This window comes from Rhinopithecus bieti, unplaced genomic scaffold, assembly GCF_001698545.2.
Source record: "Rhinopithecus bieti isolate Rb0 unplaced genomic scaffold, ASM169854v2 scaffold_23402, whole genome shotgun sequence".
Taxonomy (NCBI): Eukaryota; Metazoa; Chordata; class Mammalia; order Primates; family Cercopithecidae; genus Rhinopithecus; species Rhinopithecus bieti.
Window position 1 is genome coordinate 128,753 of NW_016810748.1, and position 10,660 is coordinate 139,412.

The window sequence follows — 10,660 nt, forward strand, 5'->3', positions numbered from 1 at the left end:
CTATGGAGAGATTGATAGAGCTTTATTTTTCTTATCAAAGGAGCACTCACTGGCTAAATCCAGAGCAGAGGAGTCTTCCTGTGCATCAAAGAGGAAGGCATTGCTGCTGGGAAGCTGATGGGAGTCATGGCGGCTGGAATGAATCAAATACTGTTCATCTAGTGAGTCCTCCAGGACTTCATCCATTTCTTCCTCCTGGACCTCCCTCCTGAGCCTGGTGGAGTAGGCAAGACAAGGAATTAAACCAAGGCAGCCTGGAACCACAGCTTCATAGCTAGTTCTGATCTGAAGCTCATGGAAGAGGCACCAAGACCAAAGAAACCATCATATCAAAGAGAAAGTATACAATCCACTTTTGACTGGGAGTATAGTGAGTCGAGAGTTAGTATAGAAGTGAAAACAGCAAGTGATCAGTGTGTTGACCTCATAACACACAGATAAGGCAGCAGACTCAACAACCACTCTAAAATACACTCAGGGCACACAGGACACAAAGACCCACACTATTGGCTTCAAAATGCTGTGTTCAGATTTTATTTAATATGATGTGGAGTGGTCCATTGAATACTGGCTCTTGAGACAACGTAACATCCCAGGGCTTTTGCAGATTTTAGACCCCTAGCTCTAAATACTTGGTATGGTTTCAATTTATTTTTCAAGGTAATTTTCTGGCTATAAAATATCTGCCAACATAATTCAGGACAACTGTGCAGAAACCAGATAGGCATCTCACTTTGGTTTGTAACCATATAGGTTTTAAAGATACAGAAACCAGGGATCCCTGGTTAGTTTACTTTTCGGTAAGACTGACTAGTTAACTAAGTGTGAGAAATTACTAGGAAATAGGAACCAATACAAGAACTGGAAAGGGAACAGAGAACCGTTTTTAAAAGGACACATTGTATAATCAGTCAACAGAAAAAGGAACAATCAGCAGTTTCTGCTATTTCCAGATCTGGGACCTTTAACCTCTTGAGCCCTTGCTTCTGGAATCCTCTCTAGATTTGAGTCCTTGCCTCTGGAATCCTCTCTAGATTTGAGTCCTTGCTTCTGGAATCCTCTCTAGATTTGGTCAGTCCATTATCAGCCCCTTCATCATTCAGAGTTACCTGGGAGCCAGTAGCTTTTGCCTGTCTTCATTTTTCTTACCATTTTGATATTCTGCAAACCAAAATTAGAAAGAGCTGGTCAGAAATTAAGCAGGTCCCATTTCACACATTGCACACATGGGGTCTATATGATCAGGGACATAACACTTTACATGTGTGTTCAGAATGCTCTCTGAGAATTATTGCAGGAGGCCTCAGGTTGTGTCTTTAGAGAAGTGGCCTGGCGGGCTTGCCTGAGTCCACTGGACAGGGTGTTCCTGATGTGGTGAATCATCACCATGACATCAGCTGCCTGAAGCAGAGCAAAAAGTTTTAAATGTCTTTTGTTCCCCAGTTCAAAGAATACTTGCCTGGCTGCCCTTTGGACTTCTCCAGTTATAACCTTCCTTCCTGCCACAGGCTGGTTGCCAGACCATGACTGTTTGTCCCCTTGCTACTCACACACAGAACCTGCTCCAGTCTCGGAGAGGACAAATAGCCCTGTCCTACCTCTACTGCAAAACCAGAGGACTGCCCAGGTGCCTTCAAGTCTGTCCCTGTTGTGCTTCCTCCAATGTTCTTGGGGGTAATTCTTTTTCTCTTCTTCTCAGTTTGTTAGTGAGAATTGGGGGTGAGTCTATGAAAAATATTCCAGTATAAATCAACTTTTCTAACATCAGCTTCTACTATATCCAGTGCCTAAACTTACCCCAAAAGATTTGGACAGTTTATTGGGACTTGAAAATAAATAAATAACCCTGAAAGAGAAATACACTCATGAACATTAAGACACTACTTCAACTGATCTGTACAGCAGCTGTGGAATTATGATTTGACCACTTTACAAATGAGGAAACAGAAATTCAAGAAGGATCAATCACTTGCACAAAGTTAGTAAATACAGTGCTGAGACTAGAGCCTAGGTAATTCTGATTCTTAGCCCAGGGGTCTTCCCATTCTAACAGGCTGCCTTCTGTCATACTGTTCTTTCTGACCGCAAAGGTTGAACGGAGACTTCTGCTTCTGGCCAAGTTGGAGTAATAGGGACCAGATTTGTCCTCCACCTTAAGCAACTAAGAAACTGGAAAAGGTATTTTAAACTGTAGCTTCAACATTGGATATAGTGCAGTATAGTACAGTGATCCCTGAGAGAGAGAAAATAAAAGAGGTGAGCCCTATGACTGCTCCAGTTTCCTGCCTGAGATTGTCAACTGTAGAGCAGGGAGGGAGGACCCAGGCAGAGCCTGGTAGTAAGCTTGAAGAAGTCAGGGTGGCTAGACACCACAGGACAGACTAGAGAATAGATTGCTGCACAGACAGAATGCCTTGGATATCTGTCTTCAATCTTCAGCTAAGTACTCATTAGTACATGTATTTGAGGAAATTATGCAAAGCAGGGAAAAGAACTTCCCAAAAGGAATAATATCTGTAGCTCACACAGAGCTTGCAACACTTGGTGTTTCCATCAGGTAGAGTGAAAATCCCTTTTAGTAGAGGGAGCATTGGTTAGAATAGGAGTCCCCAAATCCCCAGCACTGGTCCATGGCCTGTTAGGAATGAGACCGCACAGCAGGAGGTGAGCAGCCAGCAAGAAAGCATTACTGCCTGAGCTCTGCCTCCTGGTAGATCAGAGATGGCATTAGATTAGCATTGGAGCACAAGCCCTATTGTGAACTGTACATACCAGGGATCTAGGCTTCATGCTCCTTATGAGACTCTAACTAGTGTCTGATGATCTGAGGTGGAACAGTTTGGTACTGAAACCACCCAACTCCCAACCCCTACCATCCCACCCCCACCTTGTCTGTGGAAAAATTGTCTTTCATGCAACCAGTCCCTGGTGCCAAATCTGTGGGAGATCACTGGCTTAGAATCTTCAAAAGAGTGTTGCCCCCAGTGTAAACTATGGACTTTGTGTGATAATGACATGTCAATTTAAGTTCATCAACTGTAAAAAATGTACCATTTTGGAGAGAGATGTTGATAGTCTAGGAGGTTATGAATGTGTGGAGGCAAGGGGTATATGAGAAATTTTTGTACTCCCTGCTCAATTTTGCTGTTAATCTGAAACTACTCTAAAAAATAAGGTCTATTTTCTTAAAAGTCATATTGCCTCCATAGTGGGAAAAAAACAGCTGTTGACTAATAGCTGTGCTTATCCTGCCTAAAAAAACTAAAAAGCCAGCTTGAAAAGATGCAAATTGTTTTTAAATAACTTCATTGTATATTTAAACAAAGCTAAAAGAATTTTAACACAAAATGCAAAAAATCCAGCATTCAATAGGTTACAATTCGCAATATCTAACATCAAATCAAATAATGTTAGGAATGCAGAGAGACAGAAAACTATATTCCATGATGAGAAGGAAAAAAATATCAATCTACTTAAACTGACTTAGAAAGGACACATCAGGTGAGAACTAAAAAACAAGAGAAAGGACACAGATGACAGAATCTGTAGACAAGAACATTGAAACAAATATAACTATATTCCTTGTATTAAAGAAGCTAGGCCAGCTGTGGCGGCTCATGCTTGTAATCCCAGCACTTTGCAAGGCCAAGGTGGGTGGGTCTCCTGAGGTCAGGAGTTCGAGACCAGCCTGGCCAATGTGGTGAAACCCCGTCTCTATGAAAAATATGAAAATTAGCTGGGCATGGAGGCACATGCCTGTAATCAAAGCTACTCAGGAGGCTGAGGCACAGGAATCACTTGAGCCAAAATCTCACCGCTGCACTTCAGCCTGGGCAATAGAGCAAGACTCTGTCTCAAAAAATAGAATAAAATAAAATAGATAGAGGAAAATATGAAATGATGAGGAGTTACATAGAAGAGTTTTAAAAAGACATAAATAAAATTTAGATGAAAAATAAAGTCTGAGATGAAAATACACTGGATAGGATTTACAGCAAATTAGATGCTGCTAAAGAAAGATTAATCAATTCCAAGACATGGAAATAGAAACAAAGAGAGAAAAAAAAAGACAACAAAAATGAACAGACCATTAGTCAGCTGTGGTAAAAATTCAAAGCAGCTAATACAAATATAACTGGAGTCTTTGAAGAAGAGTATAGAGAGAAAGAATAGAATGTATATTATATATATTTGATATATATGCCATATGTAATATATTGTATATGCCATATTTAAGACATATATGCCATTATTATTCAAATTTGATCAAAACTATAAACATGCAGATGCAAGAAACTAAAGTAAAACAATATGTAAAAGATAAAACTATACAAGGTCTTATCATAACCAAACTGCTTAAAACCAGTGATAAATAGAAAATCTCAAAAGCAGCCAGTGAAAAAAGACATATTATGTACAGAGGAACAAAAATAAGAATTACGGTAGACTTCTTGTTGTTAGCAATGTAAGCCAGAAGACAGTGGAATATCACTTTTCAAACACTTTTTAAAAACAAAAACTGTCAACTAGAATCCTACATCCAGTGAAAATATCTTCCAGAAATGAAGGTGAGTTCTTATGCTTATTAAGATGAAGTAATCCACTATACTCTATCCCTCTTACTGATTGAAACTGAGAACTCTCAGGCCAGGCACAGTGGCTCACACCTGTAATCCCAGCACTTCGGGAGGCCAAAGCAGGTGGATCACTTTAGCTCAGTAGTTCAAGACCAGCCTAGGCAACATGGTGAAACACTGCCTCTACAAAAAATACAAAAATTAGCCAGGCATGGTGGCACATACCTGTAGTCCCAGCTGCTTGGGAGGCTGAGGTGGGAGCTTGAGCCCAGGAGGCACAGATTGCAGTCAGCCAAGATCATGTCACTGAACTCCAGCTTGGGTAAGAGAGCAAGACACTGTCTCAAAACAAAACACAAAACTCAGAACTGTTGAAAGAATATGAAAAGCAATTACCTGAGTGCTCTAAAGAGAAAACAATAGAATGCAGATTAAGGACCATAGTCAAAACTAAAATAAAATCTACAATGAAGATAACTTTGCATTTTTTCTCCCCACTTTGGGGCACTTGGGAGGAGCTAAAGGTCTTCAGAGCCTGTAGCCAAGTTACCTGTAGCCAGTTTTCTGACAAGGATCTCTGTCAGCTGGATTCCTTGTACCATTTGCTCACAGAATCTCTGTCTCTGGTAGTAGGCAATGCCAGTTTTCTTGAGAAGGCCCTCAAAAGACTTAACTGTGTTCTTCACATGCTGGGTGAAAAGGTAGCAGACACCTCTCCCTTCCTGTATCTTCTGTTGTGAGTGGGTCAGTTCTTTAGCCTGAGCCTGAATTAAGGGATCATGTATCCTAAGGTGAGAAAGAAGAGTGAAATGTAAGAGGGAATGTAGTGAATAATAGGTTATAGAAGTTTCAGAGGAGACATCTCTTAGAATCCCTGTAAAGAACTCCCAAGCTGAATTCTCTTTTTTTTCTTTTCTTTTTTTTTTTTTTTTTGAGACAGAGTCTCACTCTGTTGCCCAGGCTGGAGTGCTGTGACGTGATCTCAGCTCACTGCAACCTGCACCTCTGCCTCCACCTCCCAGGTTCAAACAATTCCCTTGCCTCAACCTTCCAAGTAGCTGGGACTACAGGTGCCCACCACCATGCCAGCATAATTTATATATTTTTTGTAGAGATGGAGTTTTGTTATGTTGGCCAAGCTCATCTCGAACTCCTGACCTCAAGTGATCCATGCACCTTGGCCTCCCAAAGTGCTGGGATTACAGGCGTGAGCCACCGCACCTGGCCCAAGATGAATTCTTGTACAAGTTGTGTGACTTGCCTTTGGCAGAAGGAATGAAGAAACAGCCTTTGGTTTGTCTGTTATTTTACTAACTTTGCTTTAAAAAGATGCCCCTTTGGTTCCCCACTTTAGCCTAAGTACATTTTCATATGATATACATCAAGCATTGCGCAGTACTTGGCACTGCAAAAAAAAAAAAAAAAAAAAAAAAAAAAGAGGTTCCAAAAATGTTGCCAAGGTATCTCTAGCTATTATTAGAAAGTTAAAAAGAAAAATCAGTGAAAAGGGTCAAGAAGGAGTATTCTTTGAATGAATGAAGAGATAGACCATAATCAGTAAGAAGGCAATTAAAATTAAAGTTACTGGCCGAGGTACAGTGGCTCACCCCTGTAATACCCAGGCACTTTTGCGATGGCCGAGGCAGAGAGAGATCACCTTAAGCGAATTTTGAAGACCAGCCTGAAGACCAAACATGAGCGCACCCCCATCTTTACTAAAAAATACCAAAAAATATAGCATGAGGCATAGGATAGGATGTGTGCCATGTACTCTACAGTTCTTGGGAGGACTGACTAAGGAGGGATCGCTTGAACCTGGGAGGTGGAGGCTGCAGTGAGACTAGAGATCACACAACTGCACTCATAGCCTGGGAACAGGGTAAGACTCCATCATCCAAAAAAAAAAAAAAAAAAAAAAAAAAGTAAGTTCTGCAGTAGTAATTTCATTATCTATGGTGGGAATTTCAATTGTTTTCTAATTATGGTATAAGCATAATTCTCATGGTGATATGGTTTGGCTCTGTGTCCCACCCAAATCTCATGTTGGATTGTAATCCCCAATGTTGGGGAGGGAACAGCTGGAAGGTGACCAGATCATGGGGCGGATTTCCCCTTGCTGTTCTCATGGTAGTGAGTGAGTTCTCATGAGGTCTGGTGGTTTGAAAGTGCAGCACCTCCCTCTTTGCTCTCTCTCTCTCTCTCCTCTTCTGGTCATGTGAAGACCATGCCTCCTTCTCCTTCAACTTCCACAATGATTGTAAGTTTCCTGAGGCCTTCCCAGAAGCAGAAGCCTGTACAGTCCACAGAACCATGAGCCGATTAAACCTCTTTTCTTTATAAATCACCCAGTCTCAGATACGTGTTTATAGCAGTGTGAGAATGGACTAATACACATGGGTTCCAGCGTGGAGTGTGAGCTCTGTGAGTCTAAAGACAGTGCCACCTATTACCCAACTTACAGCACCCAGTAGTATGTACACATGCAAGTAGTTATTCAGTTAATGTTTAGAACCATGTAGTCCCAGAGCTGGACTGAACATTTGCAGTCATCTACCCCATCTCATGCTCGAGTTTTCTCCCTGATATTCTTCTAAGTAGTTATCCGCAGGTCCTCTTTCAAACTCTATTCCTTAGAGTTACTAGAAAGTGTCAGGGGAAGTAAAGACACATACTGGGGAGAAACAGGGGCTCCAGACCTATCCCCCCTTCAATCAAATATCTCTGCTTTGGTGAGTTTTACACATTTCAGCTTCTATGATTTCATTTCAACAAAGGATTAAAAGAACTTTCAAATGCTACAATCTACCTTATGTCTGAAACCCTCTAAGGATAGTCAGTGCTGGTCCTGAGCAAATAATTCATTTTCTACACAACAGCTGCTCAAACATCTATCTATCCCATAGCCCTAGCAGTTAATACTCCACCTAGTGTAACACTTTTTTAAAAAGTTTGGAGGAGAAACATTCTTATCATGAAAGGCACTTTGGAAAGTTTGAAAATATCTCTTATAGAAAATGTTAATGACAATCACCACATCTATAAATGGGAACAAATATAATAGTAACAGAAAATAGTTGTTCAGAGTTTTCTATGTGTTAGAGATGGTTCTAACTACTTGCAATTGTGCATTTAATCTTCATAACCCTCTAAGGTACATACTGTCAGTATTTCCATTTTATAAATGAGGTAGCCTAGGTTGATGACATGCAGAAAAGTGAAGTAAATTTGACCAAAGACACACAGATAGAAGCCACATTGCTAGTATTCCAACACAGACAGTTGTCTCCCTTTTACTAATGTGCTATTTAATGGAAAACCCTAGACACCTAACTGGACCATAGCCTCATTGTGTCTTAATCTAGTTCTGTGCCTGCCTCATACATTTCTGCCCTTCTCCATGCACAAATTTTCTCTTTGTTCTACCAGCCTGGGCTGCCCCACTTCAAACAGTATTTATACACTTCCCACAGAGGTACCTCCTTACCGGAGCCTTGCAGCTGGCCTCGGCAATTCGGCCAGCTCCCTCTCCTGAAACTGCAGCTCCTCCTCCAGCACAGATTCTATAAGGTCTTTGCACTCTTCACACTCTGAGAAAAGACAGACATGCCTGCATCATGGAAGGCTGGACGTGCTGCTGTGGTCACTGCCTGCAGGGCAGGAGGCAGGGTCTATCTCAAGGATAAAAGCATCCTCAGTACGAGGCTTTACACTGGGATTTCCATATCTTTATTCCTCAGTCTCTCAACTACTCCCCATTTTAGAGATGAGGAAAGAAAAGTTCACAGGCTGATACAATAACTTGACAAGATGATTCAACTGGAATGAGGCAGTCAGAATTCACATCCCCTGAGGTTTGACTTCAAATCTTTTTTTTTTTTTGAGATGGAATCTCACTTTGTTGTCCAGGCTGGAGTGCAATGGCATGATCTTGGCTCACTGCAACCTCTGATTCCTGGGTTATTCTCCTGCCTCAGCCTCCCAGGGAGCTGAGATTACAAGTGTGTTCCACCATTTCCAGCTAGCTTTTGCACTTTCAGTAAAGGCAGAGCTTCACCATGTTGGCTAGGCTGCTCTCAAACTCCTGACCTCAAATGATCCACTCACCTTGGCTTCCCAAATTGCTGGGATTACAGTAAGTGTGCCAATGCGCCCGGCCATGACTTCAAATCTTAAGGCCAATTTACGAAGCCTTACAGCCTCTTAAGTAAAACATGAACACGAGGGCATGAAATAATGACTTTCTGTGTGTTTGGGAGGATACTAAGAACTATAGGACTGATAGTTCTCCTGTTTCAAGAGTTTCAATAATCCCAAAATATTTCAAAGATTTAAACATTTATCTGTATACAACTGTGTAAAACTGCATATGGAGGAGAAAGATCCAAATGGCACATGCCCAAATGCTAATAGGTGGTATTTTGAAGGGAGAACCAACACACAGTGTTTGTCATGGTACTGTTGCAGTAGGTTTTTAAGAATTATCATCATGTGATCATCACCACTATCCAAAGAGGTAGTTACTACTCTATTACCATTACCGATGAGGAAACTGAGGCACAGTGATGAAAAGTTAGATTTGAACCCAGGAAATTTGGCCCTAGGGCATATGCTCTTTAATCACTGCACAATAATACCTTTATGCTAAGGTCTTAGGTAATATTTTTCTTCTTCTCTAGCTTGAGAAATTTTTTTCCTACAATTATAATGAATGAAGTTTATTTTTTTTTAAATTAGTTTTTCCACACACCAAAGCTCATCTTATCCCTTCTTTAGTAAGTGGGCTTTTGGCTTTACTTTTCTATGACAGTAAGTTAGACAGCAACTTTTAGCCACCCCCCACACAATGATTTATTTTAAAATAATTGTGGAAATTGGAAAGCAAACTCAATTTCAATGTTAACCAGAATCCTCTTCTAATATCCCTGTTCCTCTCATGCCCTTGTTCCCATGTTTCCTTGTCATTACAGCTTCCCCCTTCCCTGACTATTAGTAACAGGTTTGGGATTTTACAGTGGATTTCCAATTGTGAGAGCTGACTGTGGAGAGGAAAGGGCCAGCCCCTAACCTGGCCTGGCCTTCTACTGAGAACGGCGGTCTGCTCCACTTGGCCTTGTTCTCATTTTGGCCATATGTCTCAAAGCTCTGATCCTGGATGTCCACCTGCAGTTGCTTGCTGTCTGTAAAGCTGATACTCAGAGAGAGACAGAAAGGGTGTTACAAAGTCTCTGATTTTCTGGAAATACCCTCAATCTAACCAGAGCATGAGGAATGGCTTATTTGAACTTTTGTGGGAAGAGAATCTTGATCCAGGTATCATAAAGACTTTTCTCCATGTCTGCTACTGAAGTTTGCATCTCCACATATCTGTGACTCAGTTGAGAATAGGTAGTTTTAAGTTCCTTCGAGGCAGATAAGGTATATACTATTACCTCTTTCACCCTTGGCACAGTGCTGTGCAAATGGGTGTTCTTTAAAAAGTTGAAATTGAATCCTGAGCTGTTTCAACCAACAGTGATGTTACATGTTTGTAGAAGCTGATACTCATTGCTGAGAAGGGAAAGACAGTTTCATGCCTAAACCAAGATTTTAGTCTCTATTCCTCACTACACTTGCCCTGCAAACTTTACACCTTTGTGCCTCAGTTTTTCTGTCCTTGACAAATAGTCAAGATAAAATTAAATTTGATACAGAATAAAGTCTGCAGTGTTTCATTTCACAGAGGAAAATGGACAATCATTTATCACTTTGGTGACCATGCCCCTATGGGACCTACTGTATTTCTGCAGGTGATTGGCCAGGGAGTAGGCAGTAGCTTTGGATGCCAGGAATTTCTCTGTGAGGTCTCGGAAGCTCTGTTGGCGTTTTTCCAGTTCAGAGCACAAGTACTGATTGGTTTCCAGGATGCTCATTTCTGCCTTTGGACCAAAACAAGTGGTGGGAGACATGGCCATGCTGAAGCTTGTGGAGGAAGTGGAATCAGAGCCTAGGGAGAATAAACCCAAACAAATAATACATTAAAAACAAATGCATGGATTATGGTAATGGTTGCACCACTTGAGTAAATTACTAAAAATTATTGAACT

The 10,660-nt window shown here is 41.1% G+C and overlaps 1 protein-coding gene across 1 annotated transcript; it reads right to left on the reverse strand.

Annotated features, from left to right (window-relative positions):
- Nucleotides 1–239: 239 nt before the first annotated feature.
- LOC108542609 (neuroblastoma breakpoint family member 6-like protein) lies at nucleotides 240–10,528 on the reverse strand. Its single transcript, XM_017892685.1, has 5 exons — nucleotides 10,351–10,528; nucleotides 8,062–8,164; nucleotides 5,128–5,363; nucleotides 1,110–1,161; nucleotides 240–285 (listed from the first exon to the last, which is right to left on the reverse strand). The coding sequence occupies exons 1-5, from the start codon at nucleotides 10,526–10,528 to the stop codon at nucleotides 240–242; spliced, it is 615 nt and encodes a 204-aa protein (XP_017748174.1).
- Between the last annotated feature and the right edge of the window lie 132 nt (nucleotides 10,529–10,660).